Consider the following 20,735-nt stretch of genomic DNA (forward strand, 5'->3'; position numbering starts at 1 on the left):
TAAATTGCTACCATTACTATCATTCACATTTGAAATGTAAAACTTGAAAATGGATGTTAAGCCTTGACATCATTTTCAAAGAGATACATCATGATAGGAATCATGATAGGGAGTATTGATTAGGTTAAACGATCTAAAAATATCAATATTTCTCTTGAATTCAAAGGCTTTGAATTCAAGAATGACTTATCTGAAGTATAGCATATAGATAGGGGGAGTTAAGGTTAACTCCATTATCAATTGATTGTTATCATCAAATAGGGGAGATTGTTGAATCTCGGATTTTGATGTTGAAGTCAATTATCATTTGTTATATAATCCATATATTAAGATAAGTGTGCAGGATTAACTACGATAAAAGTAAGACATGCAGTAGGAGTTGCGCCGGAGTCAAGACTATGATTACGTTGGGGGTTCGAGAGTTCGATGGAAGTCCGGACGGTTATCAAAGGTTATGCAGGAACAAATCCGAGAAGTCTAGGAGTTTGCCAAAGAAGCTTATCGGAACTCGCCAAGTATATCGTCGCAAGTCCAGGAGTTTGACGGAAGCTCGCCAGAAGAAGCGATTGATGCACTGGAGCAAGCTGCAGTATAATGTCTTAAAATATCATAGTTAGCATGATGATTAAGTTAGAAATGAGAGGTGATCCCATTAACTTAATCTTGGGGTAATTGGGCCCTTGACAGACCCAAAATTGGGCCGAATGGATCAGCCCATTCGAACCCATATTTCCTGGCTGGCGATGGCACCGCCCAGGAGCTCAGTCTCCCAGGAAAGTTGGGTGGTGGAACCGCTCTTGTCAGGTGGTGGTACCGCCTGGGCTCAGTCTCCGAGCGAGGCTGGGCGGTGGTACCACCCAATAATGGCGGTAGTACCGCCAAACCTCGAAAATCTGGGAGATGACAGTTTTGAGCTCCAAATTCAAACATGTTTGAGGCCTATATATGCCCCACTCTTTCATGCATGAAAGAGCACCGAAATCTTGATCTTATTTTGTGATTTTTAGAACTCAAAAGTGTTGTAAATGCCAAAAGTTCTTCTCCCACTTTTCTTCCAAGTTTTGATTATTCAAGAGAGGAGTGAAAAATCTATAAGGGTTGTCTCCTAAGCATGTTAAAAGGAGTGAAACTGTAAAGAGGTGGTTGACCTTCGCCTATTGAAGGAAGGCCTCTAGTGGACATTGATGACCTTATCGGAGGAGGAAGCCAAAAGTAGATATAGGTCAAGATTGACCGAACCACTCTAAATCTCGGTTTGTATTTACATTATGTTCTTTATCTTAACTGCAAACTGTCTCCATAGCTTTACTTCAACTACACTTAGCTTGATCTTAAGTTGAAGAACTTTCCGAATTGGATTTCGCATCGAAATCATTTTTTTATCATACGAACGCAGTTTTAATCGTCGAAAGTTTTCTACTGCACTAATTCAACCTCCCCCCCCTCCCACTCTTAGTGCTCTTGATCCTAAAGAGACAAGTTGGAGGGTTTGTGTGGAAAAACATCATCAATCAGTTCAACATTTTCAGAGCCGTCATCATTGACAACAATTCAATAATCACGAGTTCAAAGAATTTTATTCGTCTTTTCACATTCAATTAAGGTTCAGTTTGGTGGCTCACGTATAGGCTAATGGCCTGGTCAAGGTGATAAACCAAGTTATACTAGAGGAACTCAAGAAGCAAGTGGTGGTTGCAAAAGTTGCTTGGGTTGAGGAGTTACCAAGCATCCTATGAGCCTTGTGAACAACATGAAAGATTGGGTAAGGCAAGTCACCGTTCATCCTCATCTTCGGTACAAAGCAGTCATGGTTCCCAAGATGGTGCTCCCAACCCCTAAGTAAAGAGTTTCGATGAGGCTATCTCTAAGGAGGGACTTCGTGTGAGATCAAACCATACTGATGAATCCCAAGCTAAGTCACACTTGAAGATGCTCAACTATAAAGAAAGTCATTGCTTGATTCTACGACAAAAGTGTCCCGCCACAAGAGATCAACCTAGTCCTTTAGAAGGCTGAGATAATTGACCCGACATACTCCCAAGGAAGGACCAATCGAGGTAGTCCAAAATAAAACCTATCTTGGAATGATAGAAAGGTTGCTGCTACCAAGGATATGACACATCCAACCTCAAAAAATTCTACTTGTAGTTCGAGGGGCCTCAGCTCGGGTAGACCGATTGAGAAGTCATACCAAAGGATCACATAAGAGATATGTACCGAGAAGCAACTTATAAAAATTCATGTATCAATGAACTTGTAAAGATTTGTATTTCTATTTAAAAAAAAAAGATGTTATACTATATGGATAAGGTATTACATCTATGCTCAAAAGTAGTTAACCCTAACAAAAAGCAAGATAAAAAGATAAAAATACATTATTCAACTAGAGGAGGGGCATTGCTTGAGCGGTATGTCGTGCACGAGGAGGATGTTAGAGCGGGAGTGCCCGAGGAGCCAATGCTGGGCAAGGACTTCAAGGTGTCATCGAAGAGAACCTCTAACTATATTGATATGTCTTTATCTATAGGGCAATTACAAAAGGATATATTCACCATCTTTATCCCCCAAGTGCATCATTCTCTTCTTGAAGCCGACTAATGATTTATATCTCTCAATCGCTTCGACCTCTCTCTTCGATAATATAGTTACCTCGACCATCAGTTGCTCAGCTAACTCCATGACCCAAAGGTCGCACTCCCAATTATGATCTTCTTACATATCGACCCTTAGGCGAGCACTTGAGTTACCTCCTCAATCATTTTTGGACTCTACACATACTGTCTAAAATTGAATGGAGTTGATAGAAACATTACCGAATATTACCATCATCAAAGCTAAATAAAAGTATATAAGAATACTGATCCCCTAATTTGTAAATTTGAAAGGTTATCTTTAAAAATGCTATAATTCTTAAAAGAAAATTTAGAGGTTGAGAAGAAGAAATTGAATTTTGTTTTCTCATTTATTTATCCAAAGAAAAGAAATAAAAACAAACAAACAAAGCCAGAGAATGCCATACAAATGAGACAAGGAGGAATCTTTTTCCCATCTTTTTTCCTCTTGGCCAACACTGATTGCAACTAAAGCATCTTCCACTATTCTCATCCTCCCCCATACCAATCCCTCCTTTTTATTTTTCTCCATATATATGTATAAATATTAGTTTGTAGAAAATAATATTAATTAAGGCATCATAATCATCAAAATATCTACTAAGAGATGATAAAAAATAACATTAAAATATGTTATCATACACTTATTTATGAATACGAAGTGGATGATTGCGACGACCAACAAGGACCTGTATAGTAGGAGGATCCCAAATCATGCCTTTTAGTAGCTTTCCTGCACTGAGCACCTGTATAGAAACTTCCCATAGAAATATCTCCATCTCTACTTCTTCCCATTGTTGATTTGTCCGCTATAAATACGATTATTACGAGGAGAAACAGGTACCAGACGTAGAGGAGGAGACAAAGAAGGCTACTGCTGCTGCTGCTTCTGCCTCCTTTTGTCCGCTTCTCTTCCTCTTCGCCTTCCTCATCATTCACCCGTCCCCTTTTTGCTCGATAAAGTAGCGGAGGAAGGAGTGGCGGGCAGATAAAGGAGCCATGGGAAGGGTTCCCTGCTCCGCCCTCCTTCTTGTGCTTGCGGTGGCGGCCTCCTGCCTCTGGGGAGCGAAGCAAGCGTCGGGCGACAGCGGGAAGGACATGCTCGACGTCTCCAAGCTCGAGAGGTTCGTCGACGAGCTCCCCGACATGCCCCGGCTGCAGGGATACGGCGTCAAGGATGACCTTTTGCTCCCCGGCAACCTCACCGTCGGCATGTACGAGAAGTTCTGGGTGAGTTCCATTGCTCTTCTCTTCTCTTTTCTTCCCCGCTTTGTGCTCGTGGTAAGCGCACTATCCCCGATGGACGGCTGTGATCAGATCAACGCTTTCTGATCTCTAAAGTAAGGTTGACGTTTTATTTTGAGCAATAATTTCGAAAGAGTTATTGTTTATGATAATTAATTTATGTGTAGTTTTCTTATCCTAATGATCGAGACAGTTTACCTTTGCATTGATGGCTTTGTTTCTTTATGCTTAAAACTAAGAAATAGTTATTATAATTATAAATAATAAGCATTCTATATTAAATCAACAACTAAATAATTTACGTTTTGTTATGCTTAAAATATTTTTTTATTGTAATTTTGTGTCACACGTGAACTCAGAAATTCCACCGCGACCTGCCGCCCACACGCGTCTTCGCTTACGGGCTTAGCCAGGACTCGGCGACGGTGCCGGGCCCCACGATCGAGGCCATCCGAGGCGTCCCCACCCACGTGACGTGGACAAACCACCTCCCTCTTCGCCACATCCTCCCGTGGGACCCCACCATCCCCACCGCCAGGTCCAGCTCCGGCGGCGTCCCCACCGTCGTCCATCTCCACGGCGGCGTCCAACCCCCCGCCTCCGACGGCAGCGCTATCGCCTGGTTCACCGCCGACTTCGCCGCCGTCGGCCCCGCCTTTGCTGGCTCCTCTCTCGTCTACTTCAACCGGCAGCCACCCGGCTGCCTCTGGTACCATGATCATGCCATGGGGCTCACCCGCGCCAACCTCCTCGCCGGCCTCTTCGGCGTTTACACCATCCGTTCGCCGGAGCTCGAGCGGCCCCTCGGCCTCCCCTACGGCCCCACCTTCGATCGCTCCCTCGTCCTCTTCGACCGCGCCTTCCGCACCGACGGCTCCATCTACATGAACACCACCGGAAACAACCCCAGTATCCACCCGCAGTGGCAGCCCGAGTACTTCGGCACCGCCATCATCGTCAATGGCAAGGCCTGGCCCTTCCTCCGCGTCAGCCGCCGGCGGTACCGCTTCCGCATCATCAACTCCAGCAACGCCCGCTTCTTCCGCCTCTTCTTCTCCAGCGACTCCGGCCTCCGCTTTCTCCACCTCGGTTCCGACGCCAACTACCTCCCCCGCCCCGTCCACTCCCGCAAGTTCCTCCTTGCGCCGTCGGAGATTGCCGACGTGATCATCGACTTCTCGGAGGCCTCAGCCAGCGCCGTCGTCCTTACCAACGACGCGCCATACCCGTACCCCTCGGGCGACCCCACGGACGAGCTCAACGGAAAGGTGATGAGGTTCGTGATCGCGCCCGAGAGGGAGGACGACCCGTCGCGCGTGCCGAGGCGGCTGCTGACGCTGCCGCGGCCATCGGTGCACCGGGCGGCTGCGACGAGGTACATCGCCATGTACGAATACGAGACGGCCAGCGGGGAGCCGACGCACCTGTACCTGAACGGGAAGCCGTTCGAGGCGCCGGCAACGGAGACGCCCAAGGCTGGGACCAGCGAGGTATGGGAGGTGATCAACCTGACGGAGGACAACCACCCGCTGCACATCCACCTGGCGTCGTTCGTGGTGCTGGAGCAGAGGGAGCTGGTGGAGCTGGAGGAGTTCAAGGCGTGCATGCATAAGGCGAACGACGCAGCGGCCTGCAAGGTGGAGGAGCACCTCAAGGGGGGGAGGCGGCGGCGCGTCCCCCGGTACGAGCAGGGGTGGAAGAACGTGTTCAAGATGAGGCCGGGAGTAGCGACGCGGATCCTGGTGCGCTTCGCCCCACTCGACGGTGGCACCTACGCTTTCGACGTCACAGCCGAGCCCGGATACGTCTACCACTGCCACGTAAGCTCTTTCCTCTCGCGCCCATCTGTCTCTCTACTATTATTATTATTTTCTATTTCCATTTTTCTTTTATCTTTCTTTCCTTCTCTGTTAGGTCATAATTTGGTTAATTAAAAATTATATATATATATATATATATATATATGACTTGCTTATATTCATATTTAGATAATCTTAATTAATTGACTGTTAAATAGTTATTAAAATGGAAATTGATTTTCTTTTTTTACTTTGTTATATTTTTTAGAAAATTATTTCGGATATTTTATAAATAAAATATAGTTGAAAGTAAATTAGTAACCATAATCATGGTTACTAATGATGAGCTAAAATCTTTTTGATGGATTACTCATTTAAGTATTCTTTAAATAAATCAAATAAAAAAGGAGGTCAAGTCATTGGGTAAGAGAAAGGAAGGGGATGGAGGGGGCTCAACCTCTGCATGACACTCTGTCTTCCATGAAGGAGGTCTGCAATCAGTGTCTTGGGAGAGGAGGAGACTCACATGTGATGTGTTTGTTTCCAGAATCTAATCCCGAGACGCTCACTGTTGGCTTCTTATGTAGAAGCCATGGTTGTGTTTGTCTTCGGCCAGCTTTCACTGTGGACACCGAATGGAATATGCCATACTAAACATTACTTCATGGCCTGAAAGTAAATGATTTATCTTTGTTTTTCCGTAAGACATAGAAATTGGATGGAAAATGCTGCTGCTTTTTCTTAGTGATGGCAGCAAAAGATGTCAAAAAGAGATGAGAAGCATTATCACGGGAAAGTGATGTGTGTCTGCACTTGATTGCTAATGTTCTTCAAAGTAGTGGACCATTGATGCTAAGAAGTTTGGTTGCTTAGTGCACCTCGCTATCCAGCACTGACAAGAATGACGAGGACTTCCATCCTATCAGTTCACAAGAAGATCTATGAGACCTTAACTCTCTCTCTCTCTCTCTGTGTCTTTTGTATTTTCTTTTATGTCTACTGCTGCTTTTGTTGAAAGTGTGACTGGCAGCAGATCGAGCAAGAAGAAAGAGGCTCTGATAGAAGAATAATTGTAATGTTGATATGCTGCCACCTTTGAGGATTCTAATGTGAACCTTATTACCTGCTTTTGCTTTTGTGAGCTAAAACTAATCATTCCTTTGGCCTTTCAGATATTGGATCATGAAGACAATGTGATGATGAGGCCTTTAAAGCTTGTTTACTGATGAGGCAGCAGAAGGAAGCTGGTGGAGCAATGAAGGAAGCAAGTGGCATCTGAAATACTAATGTTTACTTGACAATAGCTTCTGTGTTGGGACTAAAACTAGTCTGGCTGAAGTTGTTTAAAGGCCTTTTTTGTTCCTCAAGCGTTTTAAAGGTTCTCTTTCATGGAGTTAGTTGTCTATTAGGAACCATTGCTGGTTTGCCATGGATGAACTTAACTCATGACTACAAAGAGTAAAGGAGAAGACTAAGAGGTCTCTCTGATACTGATTAGATGAGAAGCTATCTGTGAACTCCATTGAATGAACTGGACATAACTGAAACAAATCAAAAAGAGAGGATTTCCAGCAGTTCCACTCATCACCAAAACAAAAGAAACCATTAAAGTCAGAAGAAAATCATGAGAGTACAGCAGTGGAAAGGGAAAGAAAAGATTTTTTTTTTCTTCCACTCCTAAGTGGGGGTTGTGTTGTGATGATATGATGGATGGTGATGATTCTGTGATCAGCTCCTTCTCCCTCTTCGTTCTGATCCACTAGTAGGACATCCAAGCTGAGTCATTGCAGCCTTCAATTCAGAAGAGGAGGACATCTCCATTTTCTGAGCCAGTGCTGATAGAGAAAGGCAAATGAAATGGTGGAAGCTTAGGAACTACAAAATCCAGGGTGTTTCTTCCACAAATTTGTCTGGTTCATGTTGATTCAATCAAATCAAAAGATATCTATTAGCTTGGGATGAATTCCAATACCTTAGTAGATTCAATAATGAAGAGTGTAAAATACATGAATCTTGTGCTGCAATTTCCATTATTGAAGACAATAATTATAGTTTAAGAAACATAGATAAATGTTAGGTAATTATCATTTGAAAATACTGTATAATTGGAAGGCCAATAAATATATGCCAAAGACAGAGAGAACACACCAAGTTTCTCCTTGGTGATTTGTTCCCCAACCCAAGTTCTTCTAACAACAGGCCACACACATCTAGCAACTCTTCTCTTTTGGCCCATATACTATTTATTTCCAATTTATATCCCATGTTGATGTTTCAAAAAGGAAAAATTAAAAGTGAATAATGTTGAGCATAATGAAAAGGTCTATCTGTTATTACATACTATATAGTTGGAGAGCAACTGTGTTTGAACTTTAATTATAAGAATTTTAATTATACGTCGAATTGATCGGACTATTAACTAATAGGATAATGACTATCAACATTGTGTCTTAACCATTATTAATTATTATCAATTATTCATTATATGAAAAAGTTTAGATCCTTTTCAAGAATATATGGAACAGATAAATTGAGCCCATCTTATTAATGCAATTAATCTGACAATCCAGTGATGAGACTTGGTAAACTGAAACAAGCAGGCCAAGGAAAGAACAGCTAAGCTTCTGCTAGCCTTGACAGGTATTGGAGACCGAGCTCGGCAAACATGGAGGACCAGCTTGCACTCCATTAGCCTGCTTCACTTGGAGACTGCAGCAGAATGAGTGTTGGATCACAGGCTCTTCCACGGTCTCCCTCTCTTTGAAACTTGAGCTACTCCTGCTCTCTCAGCTCATTGCTATGATCACATCAGTTGCAGTCTCTAAGAGGAATGAGTACTGAAGCTGGAAGAGAAAGCTTTGTGTGCAGAAGAAGAGTGCACATATAACATGAGCACAAGGATAAGGTTGATCATCAACTTAATCAGTGACTATAAGGATTGCAGGTTAAGCTCTAATGCTACTACTCAAACCTGATGACTCCATTTACTAAGCAAAATCTTTAGGATGTCTTTTGTTGAACCTAATGTTCTTAGCTTAGATAAGCTTTTAGTGGCAGATGAGCTTCCATCTCTTAGCAATGGAAGCTTACTTCTCTCTTACTTTCTGATGTCTTTTGTTTCAATCTTCTTTGATGAGCTCTGTGCATTGACTCCAAAAATTCTATTATATTACATATACACTAGCTAGTATTAGCACTTCATATAATCCATATGAGTTGAATGAATTTTGACTTGAACACCAATGTTATATGCATGCATATTGCTATGAAAAATGCTGAAATGCCTTCCATCATACTTTTGTGATTTGACCTGAATACATTGTTGATAACTTAAATGCATACACAATTCCTGTGTACTATCTGAATATATGATTTGACCTGAATATATTATAAATAAAAAGTAATGCATAAATTTAATTGAATACACTGTTATAGGCTCCCAGCAAAGCATTGAATGAGCTAAATAAGTTTCTTATATTTTGAACTGTAAATGGATAAATCAGAGACAGCCATTATAATCAATTGCATATCTTGGCATAAACCAAGTGATAATGTGGTACATGTTTTCTTGAAGGAAAGTTACTAGTGATTTATTTCTTTTCTAAAATAACCTGCAAGGATTACTGAATTTTTGATGGGCAGAAAGCATTTTGGATCAACAAAATAATTTCATGATTTCTAGCCCTTACTAATTTTCATTACTAGTAGCTGGGACAAACCAAAAGCAAATATGAAAAGTAGAGTCAAATGAGATTTCAAGTGTGTAAAGAAGCTTCTATGATGTGAAATTAGAGTACTAATAATTTAGCTAATATATGATCTTTGCATCTAAATAATCTCTCTCTCAAACACACATATCCATTTATTTAATTATTCTAATTTTGTCCAGTAATTTTTCATCACAGAAGAGTCAGGAGAGTAGAAGTAAATTAGAGTGCAATTTCAAGTCAATGGCCTATGCAGCCTATATAAATAACCTAAGGCGACCTCAGCTACCAGACTACTGCCAAGAATCTTATCTAGATTACAAGCTTCCGCTTTTTCTAGTAGATAACAAGTTTTGACGAGAAGTAAATAGAAGACAATTCCATCCTCTCCCTATAATTTAGATGCAAGTCTTCCTTTAGCAATTCCCAAACTCCATCCTTAAGAATAAAGAGTTCAACACCACTGGAGAAGTGGTCAAAGGAAAGGAGAAAGAAGAAGAAGATAATTCACTTATTGTGAAGGGGATCCGGGCAACTTGGCACTACTCGCTTGTTTTCATCCATGTCGGAAGCCGGGGACGCAACGTCGGGTGGCGCCGGTCTTCTCCCTATGACGGTCACCCTCTCCGGCACTCTCACCGCGCCGCCGCCTGTCCTTGGACGAAGTATCGGAATTGCCACTGCTTGACAGCGACAGCAGCGGCAGGAGACCAAGATGGCGCACAGCATGATCATCGCCAGGCAGAAGAGAGGCCTTCTCCTCCTCTTCCTCCTCCTCGTCTTCACGCACTCAGCTGCCGACAGCATCGATCACAAAGCTACTGTAAGTTGCAGCAGCTGCTGCTGATGATGATGATGATTATGAACTAGAGAGAAGCCATGAGAGTAGATGAAGAGAGAGGGCGGGGTTTGTGGTCTTGTTTTAGTGGGGGGGGTGGGGGGTTGTCTCAATGCATGGCATGGCATGGCATGGCAATTGGCATTGTGGTTGCAGATATCAACCACATGGAGTACGGAGGCCCGCGTAGGACGGGCGCTGTTTGTCCTCATCTTTCTCTCCCCCTTTCTTTCTCCGATCGGAAATGGCCGGAGGACTGCCACGAGCGAGTCCATAAACAATCATGCTGATGTGATCGCTGCCTGTCCACCCCATGGCCCACGGTGGGGCTTTTACATGTGGAGTCACATGTCCGGTGGTTCATCTCCTGTCAAATTTGACACAGACATGTCGAGTTCCCACCCAATGCTGACACCCATCCCAGTCCAAAAGGCATTTACTTTGGAGAAAACTGTCGCAATCATTTTGGAGGCGATGATGGAAAACCACTGCAATCATCTTTTTCTTGAGCTCTGAATCACTCGCAACAGCTGCGGCTCAATCTGAGACAACAGTGATCTCATGATATACGCAATCATTTTTTTTGGTGTTAGGAGAGAACGCTGCAATCATCTTCTTCTTTAGCTCTGAATCGCTCGAGCAAAATGCTGCCTCAATCTGAGATCTCATGATACACGCAATCATTTTGTAGGTGTTTGTAGAAAACACTGACTGCAATCATCTTTTTCTTGAGCTTTGAATCATTTGCGGCTGTTGCAGACGGTGATCTCATGAAACATGCAATCATCTCGGTGTTGTTAGTAGAATACACGGCAATCATCTTTTTCTTGAGACTCGAATCATTTGCGGCTGTAGCAAATGCTGGCTCAAAGTGAGATAAAGAGTGATATCATGTCACATCTTCTTCTTAAGGTTTGAATCATTTGCAACAGTGGGAAAAATGCTGGCTCAAAGTACTGAGCCGATTGAAGGTGATCCCATGACATCGCAATCATTTTGGAGGTGTTAATAGGAAACACTGCAGTCATCTTTTTCTTGAGCTTTGAATCATTTGCAACTGTAAGAAAATGTTCTACAGCTGTCATAAATGCTGGCTCAAAGTGAGATAGCAGTGGACTTTGAAGTGTTAGCAGGAAACACTGCAACCATCTTTTGCGTGAGCTCTGAATCGATTTGCAACTGATGGCTCCAAGTGAGATGACAGTGATCTCATGCCATTTTTGGAGGTGTTGGTAGAAAACACTGAATCCATCTTTTCCTGGAGCTTTTGAATCAGTTGCAAATGCTGGCTCAAAGTGAGATACAAGTGATCTCATGACACTGCAACCATCTTCTTATGGAGCTTAATTGGCATCTTAAATAACCATTAAAGACCTTCCTGACCACATGAATCTGCCTCACACACTTGCACTGACGATGTTATCTTTTACCTTCCACTGGTGTCTGTGGATGCAGAGGACTAAATCTTTTCAAAGATGGGAAGAAGCAGTGAAGACAAAAGTTTGGCAGGCCTTCACCTTCCTTGGCCCCTGGCGGGGTATAATAAGAAAGTGATTTGAAAGGCAGTCCTGAAGACGACAATGTCTTGGCATGAAAGATGAGTTTGTGTCATCCTGAAAGCCAACACTGCCACCAAGCCTTTCTCCCTCAACTGGGAACCTCGTGGGGGCTTCTCTTCTCCCCCTCTGCCACCCAATCTCTTTGGCCCCTTGTGCTCGTCCACTTCCCTCTTTTGCTCCTTTCAGATATCCTTCTCTTCCTGCAGCAGCAAAACCCCACTATCCCAGTGTTGTTTGTGTTTTGCACCAACATTATTAGTCTATAATACCTCATTTGCTTTGGTACTTCAGAAGAAAAGATACACAGACACACATCTATGATTGCCGTGACTTTGGCCACATGGTTTTGTCTTTGAATTCCTTGGAAGAAGAAAGTCTGTGGGACTCTCAGTTGTGAATCTAAAACCTACTTTTGGAGTCCCACTGACATGATATATGAACATGAAAACTGAGCTTATGCATGCCCAGACTAGGCCAATCTTCTCTGGAAGAAGGATGAAGACATAATAGACTCTCGATTCAGTTCCTATTCATGAAAACTCCAAGTGAGCTACCTGCTCAACAAGTGCAGAAATTATTAGCAAGTTTTGGCAGATCAATGTTTCATGTTACAGAAGCATTTGTTGCAAGCTGATCTCCGACTCTTGAATCATTCAGAGACTGTAACCCTCTCGTGGTGTATGACTTTTCGTAGAGCATACCACCTCTTTATTTCTCTAGCTCTCTACACCGATTCCTTTTCTCCTCTCTGCGACCACAAAACTCTGATCATATGAATCAACTTTTGTCCATTCCTTCATCAGGATTCATTTTTCTGATCGCGTCAGTCAACTCGAAATATCGCAAGCATAAAACCTCAGATTGTTCTGCCATTCCACTGAGACCTTCCAAGTACAAGATTCCTTACAGCCTCCTCCACCCCTTGTTCCAAAGCAGATCGGGAGACAAGAAAAGAACAAAACAAATGCATCCTAACACAATCTGAGGCACATCCAACTTCTGACAATGATCCTGTCATTTCCTTCACTTTATGAAAACACAATCTTTAATTAAATTCATGGACAAAAGGGTGGGTTGTAACTCTTTAAGATTTTTGTTGCATCACATATTGCAGATTGAATAGTTAGCAGCACTATCTTTCACTAATGATCATGATGATTAATGGCCATACATCTCACACCAATTCTCTTTACTTTTTTTGCTTAGTAATCTTGTTTAGCATATATATATATTTATCAATGTTATTCTCTATTAGTTGATCATTAATTTTAATTTTAATTTTTTTTAATACTAGGTGGTTAATGGGTTAATAATATATTGATATTTAAAGGGAGACACATACTATATTAACATATATAAAGGCAAGTATGTAATTTTTGAAACTGGAGAAGGTTAGATATGTACTAAGCCCTTCAGACCTGTTATAGATATTTTTTAAAATAAAAAAAATATTATTTTATTGTTTATAACTCCAGTATTAATGATTTTATTATTATTATTATTATTTTCACAACCTCGAAAAATAAAAAAAGAGTATTTATATTTATTTACAGTAATTTAAAAGTATTAAAAGTTTTAAAATAAAATTATAAATAAATAAATAAATAAATAATCTCTAACAAAGAATGAGAAGGGTACCCATCGACGAAATATTGAGGATTTGTAAAAAAAGTAGCAGCATCAAAGATGATACAACTGTCATTTTCTTTTGACACGTGTGCGGAATAAACCCTGACCCCACAAATGCTGTCTTCTCCTTCCGCAACTCACAGCACCAAGCCAATTCCTCTCTCTCTCTCTCTCTCTCGATCGGCGCGCGCACACGCACACAGGAACGTCGGTCAAAGATGACGGACGGCAAACATGCTATTCGTGGCCCTCCCGGCCGGGTCGCTGCGTCCCCTGCGCATTTTTGGCTGAAAAGAAGCATCTTTTCCATCCAAGTGTCGCATTTCACCCTCCAAATCTTTTTATGTTGAAGAAAATGCTGCTCTCACTCTCTTCCGTCGAAGCTAGTGGAGCTTCCAACGTTCCTGCTGCTGCTGCTCTGTTTTATTCTCTTTCTCTCACCTGCTGATGCCAGGAAGGTTGGGCTCTGTCACATCCTTTGCGCTTTGGGTTAGATTAACCGGTTACAGTTCTCAAAGATCGACCTTTTCCTCTCTTTCCTGATTCATTTCCATAGATATTTCGGTCTTTGAGGTGCCAACTTTTGTCTGCAAGCCGACCTTTTACTAACAGGTAAACAGTGTCTTGTGGAGTGGTTTTTCTTCATCGCTGTTGTTTTGGGTCTCTCCAGCATCTGTTCTGAACTCTCCCCGTCACCGAACGGTTTCAATGCTTCTCTATTTACGACACTAGTGGTTTCTGCTAAAGGAGGCGTCTCCCTCCCGAGTTCCGGAGTCGCAGAAACAGGGTTTCGGCTGGTTTTGGCGTGGTCCGGAAGAGGAGGTCGGGATCCTCCAGGTTGCCGATGCCGGACCGTCTGCGGCTCGGATCGGCGATCAAGCACAACTCTTGCAGGTACCACTGTGGGTTCTTTTACTGGAGGGGCAGTCCACTTGCAATTGGTGCATTTCTCAGGTTTGATGGCTGATTTAATTGACTTAAAACTCTAAAATTATCTGACAGATTTCGATGCCCGATTTGATGGAGAATCCCATTGCAGTTTGACAGCCCAAGATGTGCGAAGATGATAATTGGTCGATTGCAACGTTTTCTAAGAAATGGAATTACATATATTTATCGTGAAATTCAGAGAATTAACAACAAAGGTGAGAATTATTACTTGCCAAACTTTGTTTCCTCAAGTTCCAGAGTCATAACAAGAATCCAACAAGAAAAGGAAGGAAAGTTGAGGATATATCAAAGATTTGTGAGGTACTTCTTGATAAAAGATTCAAAAGTAACTCAAGCTCGGTCTTAAATAACTTTAATAATGTTCTGTTTTATCTATCAAGGCAATCAGATTAAGGAGCATTTATTTGTCTTCTCTGTTAAAACTTTTTCCTCTGCCACTGTGTTGGATTTGTTTTCTCCCAATTTTCTTACTCAAAATGTGCATGATTAGTGATTAGATTGTCATGTTACTTCTTGAATCATGGGTGATTTTTCCTGCATTATTAATAAGCAGAAGCTGTTCCTGTAGTTAGCTATTCAGATTCCCTTGCTTGATCTACTCCAAATTTAACTAAAATAAGAATTGTTTATGAGCTTATTATCTTCAGCATTGTTCAATGTATAAAAGAGCCAATTACTAAAACTTCTTTTGCGGTGGCCTTACCAGGTGTTATCAAGATCTATAAAGCTGTTAGATTGGTTAATTATGGTCACTGTCATGGAGTCTATCTTGTATGAGTATGCTAGTTCCGGCTTGGATGATTCTTTCAGATCTGATTTAAGGAGAAAATCTTTGGGGAAATGTAATCCATGTAGGTCGTTATAGATACCGTAGTTACTCCAAGATGTTAGGACATCCTGTAAGAATTACAAACTGTTTAGCAGTTGAAACAAAAAGGAAACAGTATCTATGTTTCGACGACCTCTACTGCTAATTTTGTTGTTCATGTGGTTCATTTTGCATTTCAATGACTTCAAATCTTTTCTTTTGGGGTGTTGTCCCCCGTTACTATTAATATGATAGACAATTACTTAATTATACCCTGTTGGTATTTTTGTTGATGTTGTCATCATAAACTTGAATAAGCTAAATTTGTGCTGCTATTTTTAAGTACTGTTATGCATTTGTTTCATATTCACATTATCATGCTTTATGTTTCATATTATGCAATTTATAGAATGCAACCTTTACTGTCTTCATCTGATGTGCCTCATTTATTGTATATTTAGTCTTCTTATATCACTCCTGCCCTTTAGTTAGATGGAGGACAATGTCTATTGTTGCAATTGTTCCCACTGTTCTGATGGCAAATGGGGTTATGATCTTATAAACCTTTCCTTGTTGCGCATCCAACCTCTATGTCATCTCCTGCATAACAGTAAGGGAAGCTTTTCAGGCTGAAACAGCTATTTGCAAGATGTGTCCATGACAGCTTATGATTTTACAACAGCTATGCTCATCAACAATCAAGAACAGATACAGATTATGATTTTACTATAATCATAAACACAGTAATGCGTGCCCGAAAGATTATCTTCCCAAATACTTTTTCTCTTAAGTAAACATGTTCTACAAACTTGTTTGATTAACTTGAATCTCCCTGCACAGGTTTCCAGTTTTGTTATCAGTCTCTGCTTTTTTAGCATAGCGAACAAGTTTGGAATCAGCGCAGTATATTCAGAGTTTGCAAAAGTATGCCTTCTTGCAGTTCTTGTACATATCTGGCATTCGTGGAGACTAAGCACCAGTCTTTGAAAGAGATCGAGAGTGCTCTTATTGCAGCAGGTTGATATAAGATTACCCAAATCATTCTGCCAATGAGAAATTTGTCCTTTTGGTTTTTCAAAAGCTTGGGCACATCGAGGATAATGTAGTCCTGACTCAAGTAATTCAAACCTGATGGCCCTCGAAACTTTAGAGAGGGAGAGAGAGAACTTGGCATTTGTTCTAATTGAAAGTCTTATTCTCAGTCATAAGGTTTATTGCAGTAATGTGAACTGAATGTATAGTCTGTCCCAAAGACATGGATTGGACTCAATGTTCAAGCTTCAAAGTGCAGTTTGATTGAAACTGTGAGCTTGCAAGCTTTGTCTGCACATCAGAATGTATAGCAGCTACTGCTACTTTTGTTGTCTGCTCTCCTGGTCAATTGACCAATTCTTATTTGGTCAAAAGAAAATAATACACTTTTGTTTGTTCTAAGTGATCTTGTGCTTATGCTAAGTCCTTTTGAGAGGAGTTGATGTTATTAAACTAATTTGAGATTTTGTTGTGAAAATAATTTGGAAACTCATCTTCAACTGTTTGTAGCAATCATTCTTTCTCTGCAGACAAACCATATTTTGATCATACTGAACTTCCCAATTATGCCAAGCCTCTTCTACTTGGCAAAAGTAAACATGGAAGTCAATTCTGGTGTTCTTAATTCTTGTGATGTGTTTTGACACTGTGTGGTTCCTGATATAAGAATATGATTCAGGTCAACATCACATGTGAATGCACACTCAAGAATTTGAAGCCCCATCACCATCAGTTAGTATGTCTTCCTCACAAACATAGCATCAAAACCATGAACATCACATGAACTTTGAAAGCTCCTACATTCATTATATAGATTTCTTTTCCAAAACATGAACAACACAAGGATCGGCACGGATCGATTTTTAACTTTTTTAATATTTTTAATTAATATTGATTGTCCAATATGTACCGATCTGATAGATATCCCCTAGGAAGGACTGAACCTGAATCATCTGACTTCTGATGACAGTAAAAGTCGTCGTGATGGTCTCGATCATTCATACCAGAATTCCAACTTTCTAGTGAGAAAACATGAAACCGATGTATCATTCATTCATTTGTCTGACTTGACTAAATCTTTTAGGCAACCCCAGTAACACGGAAACACAAAGAATTGAATGCAGTTCGTAGACATACACATCTTGTTGGTGTTATCGTCCATGTCGTGATCACCTGACAACAAGATGTTATCAAGAACGAACCCACAGGAACACGGAGAGTCACTTCCGCGTCTTTCATGTCTTGCTTGCAACTGTGTCCGCGGGAATTTCCATCCTCGTCAGTCGTCGTCTTCTTCTTCTTCTTCTGCTCAGGAACTGGTAGGTCAACTCCGTCATGGACTTCTCCTCCTAGCATGCAGCGATATTATATGACGGGAGAGAGCGGAAGTCAACGCCTCTATACAGTAATTGTGACTGCCGTAAGATCTAGAAAGGAACAAATGAGAAGAACAGGGAAGTGGATCTTTCTGAATCGACCATTAACAGAGACAGATAGTGCATGTTTTTGTCAGGGAAACGCCTAGAGTGTCGGAACTGCAGCAATGCAAAATGACAAGTCTTCTGATACTGAAAGCTCGTCAACTCCATTTGGAGTTGTGTAAGCTTATAAATTATAAGCTTGCTATTAATAACCTATTTTCTATTTCTATTGGTAGCCTCCTTATTATTGGCAATTCCAAAAAAAAATAATTTTACTATTTACAATGATATGATAAACACAAGGATTATATATATATATATATATATATATATATATATATATATATATATATATATACATATACATATACATATGCATATATATATATATACACACATATATATACATATATATATATGTATATATATGTATGTATATATATAGTTGCAAAGATTAATATGTAGGAGGAGGTGAGCTTACAGGAGGGTAATCGGATAGCAGCTGTGTGTGTGTGTGTGTGTGTGAGAGAGAGAGAGAGAGAGAGAGAGAGAGAGAGAATTGGTTGAATGTTTTGTACTGTCTTAGGTGATATCAAAGAGAAGAATAATAATACTAAGCCATCAATGAGCAACACAACACACGGTCTGTCTCCTTTGAACAAGCCATACTTCCACCTTCCCACCGTGTTCTTGGCAGCTTCTCAGTCCCCCACCATGTCGGCATTCGTTTATAAGACCACGTCCACCTTCTGCATTGATTCCGCAGTCCTTTTGACAGCTGCTCCTGCAAGCCTTTCGATCTCTCATCTCCATTCCTTCTCTTCAGCCTATTGAAACCTCTCTCTCTCTCTCTCTCTTATTCCCTTTCTTCTTAATTCCTTCCTCGCTGAGAGTGCTGAACATGGCGGGCAGACGGCTCCGGGGCGACTCCGACGAGAGCCCACCGGAGCAGTCGGAAGAAAAGAGGATGAGGCGTCTGCCTTCCTTCTCAACGTTTGTGATTCTTTCTTTCTCATCTACTGGAAGTAGTTCTTCAGATCTTTGTTGATGCTGGAGAAGTTGCTTCTCTCATTACAAGATCTCATGCTTGTTAGTCTCTTCATAAGGCACAATTGGTGGCTTGGAAGAAGCTGCTTCATATCTTTCTGTTCTAGTTGTAGGTTACTTGAGCATCTTGTAAAAGGTGATGTTCTTGATGTGAGTCTTCATCTAACGCTCATCCTCTCTCTCTCTCTCTCTCTCTCTCTCTCTCTCTCTCTCTGTCCCTCTCCCTTAGACAGAGTGATAGAAGAAGCTGTGGTAGCAAACAAGTTGCAGACTGTTCACTTCGCATTGGAGCCACTGCTTCGCAGAGTGGTATTACAAAGCATTACTATGACATGCAAATATCTCATTCCATTTCCTTCTTCTATATTTGCTCGCCAAGCATGTAGAAGAGACTTTAATGAGCCAAACAAATAGATGATCTGATGACATCTTCATGTGTTCTTCTAGGTCCGAGAAGAAGTGGAGAGAATACTCATCCACAGCACACGTTTATCTCAGAGGTAACACAAGAAGAATGATGTGTTTAGCAAACACCTTGTTGATTACAGACTCTTGGATCATCCATAGCATTTGACATGAACAAAACGGTAATCTGGAACTGTGTTTACTCTTCTGCAGCTGTTTCCCAAAGCATATTGAAGCTGCAGAGCCATCAAGCCTGAAACTCATCTTCGTGAACCAGCCATCACGGCCCATCTTCACTGGCGGCAGAATTGAAGACACCGAAAACAATCCACTGCAGATCCTCGTTGTCGATACGAAGAAGAGCGTGGGAGTTCCTCCGTCCTCCTTACTCCCATCACCTCTCAGAGTAGAACTCGTAGCACTGGATGGAGACTTTGCTTCCGGGGATGAGGAGGACTGGACCAGCCATGAGTTCCAAAGCAAGATAGTGAGAGAGAGAGCCGGGAAGAGGCCACTGCTCGTTGGAGATGTTAATGTCACGCTAACAGATGGAGTCGTGCTCATACCCGAGCTATGCTTCACTGATAATTCTAGCTGGACGAAGAGTGGCAAGTTCAAGATCGGTGCAAGAACTGTGCCCGGGAGCTACACCGGACCAAGGGTTAGAGAAGCCATGACGGAGCCTTTCAAGGTTAAGGATCACAGAGGAGAATGTGAGTTCACTGTCTTCATCAACTTCAGATGAGCTGCTGCAAGGCACGAACTGATGAACTGTGTACCTGCAGCATACAAGAAGCATCATCCACCAGCTCTGGGCGACGAGGTATGGCGGCTGGAAAAGATCAGCAAGGACGGCGTGTTCCACAGGAAGCTCGCCGCCAACAACATCAACACGGTGCAGGACTTCTTGAAGCTGTGGCACGTCGACCCGGATCGCCTTCGCCAGGTAGAGAGACCTCGACCTCGTTGTTGCATGTAATAACATAGAACACCTGAACGACAAATCCTCGTGCGGCTCGTGCATCAGATGCTGGGAAAGGGGATGTCGGACCGGACGTGGGAGGCGACCATCGGGCACGCGAAGGAGTGCGTCGTGGGCGACAAGCTCTACCTGCGCCGCAGCCCCAAGTGCGACCTCCTCCTGAACCCAGTCTGCGAGGTGGTGGCCGTCGTTGCAGGCACCGCCGCGTTCGCCCCGCAGCAGTTCAACCGAGCTGCTGACAGAGTGAGCACCGCGACCACCTGCTCTGCTTGATGGCGAGCTCCTCATCTCCCTCCACACCACTAACTTCCCCATCGTCCCGCAGGCTTACATACACCAATTAGCGCGAGAAGCGTACGCAAACTGGGATCATTTGGAAGAGTACGAAGGATCATCTCATGCAACCAGTATGCCTCAGCAACAAAGTTTGGTAATATGAGTACCTTGGAATTAAGATTTGGTGTAGGTACAAAAATTATAATCATATTATTGTTATGTGAATTAAAATTATATAATAATAAATTAAATTTAGAATACATATTTCTTGCTGTTATTTAGAATATTTTTCTTCTGATTTGCTAATAAAGCGATCCTGATCTTTATTTAGATGAGAACATATTCATGATCTTTCTATGTATAGTTGGTAAGAGATTCTATGCAATAACAAAGAATTTAAGATAATTAATTATGAGAGTCTCAT

At 41.8% G+C, this 20,735-nt stretch overlaps 2 protein-coding genes and 1 long non-coding RNA gene across 9 annotated transcripts; all 3 read left to right on the plus strand.

Moving 5' to 3' along the window:
• Positions 1-3,354: 3,354 nt before the first annotated feature.
• On the plus strand, positions 3,355-7,049 carry LOC103986849 (multicopper oxidase LPR1). Its single transcript, XM_009404966.3, has 3 exons — positions 3,355-3,842; positions 4,217-5,677; positions 6,829-7,049. The coding sequence occupies exons 1-3, from the start codon at positions 3,612-3,614 to the stop codon at positions 6,880-6,882; spliced, it is 1,746 nt and encodes a 581-aa protein (XP_009403241.2). The 5' UTR covers positions 3,355-3,611; the 3' UTR covers positions 6,883-7,049.
• A 6,495-nt stretch (positions 7,050-13,544) lies between these two features.
• LOC108953064 (uncharacterized) lies at positions 13,545-16,582 on the plus strand. Of its 7 annotated transcripts, none has more exons than XR_010487481.1 (4): positions 13,545-13,847; positions 13,946-14,283; positions 14,392-15,891; positions 15,989-16,582. It is a non-coding gene; the product is annotated as an uncharacterized LOC108953064 (long non-coding RNA). The 7 variants fall into 7 exon arrangements; XR_010487480.1 differs by having other exon boundaries at positions 14,392-14,534; positions 15,637-16,582; XR_010487479.1 differs by having other exon boundaries at positions 13,946-14,001; positions 14,122-14,283; positions 14,392-16,582.
• Positions 16,583-18,407: 1,825 nt separating this feature from the next.
• On the plus strand, positions 18,408-20,497 carry LOC135613765 (protein SAR DEFICIENT 1-like). The gene is made up of 6 exons (XM_065110803.1): positions 18,408-18,957; positions 19,096-19,148; positions 19,267-19,766; positions 19,839-19,999; positions 20,081-20,278; positions 20,361-20,497. Exons 1-6 carry the CDS (start codon positions 18,649-18,651, stop codon positions 20,472-20,474), a joined length of 1,335 nt encoding a protein of 444 aa, XP_064966875.1. The 5' UTR covers positions 18,408-18,648; the 3' UTR covers positions 20,475-20,497.
• Positions 20,498-20,735: the final 238 nt, after the last annotated feature.

This window comes from Musa acuminata, chromosome BXJ2-6 (genome assembly GCF_036884655.1).
Source record: "Musa acuminata AAA Group cultivar baxijiao chromosome BXJ2-6, Cavendish_Baxijiao_AAA, whole genome shotgun sequence".
Classification (NCBI taxonomy): domain Eukaryota; kingdom Viridiplantae; phylum Streptophyta; class Magnoliopsida; order Zingiberales; family Musaceae; genus Musa; species Musa acuminata.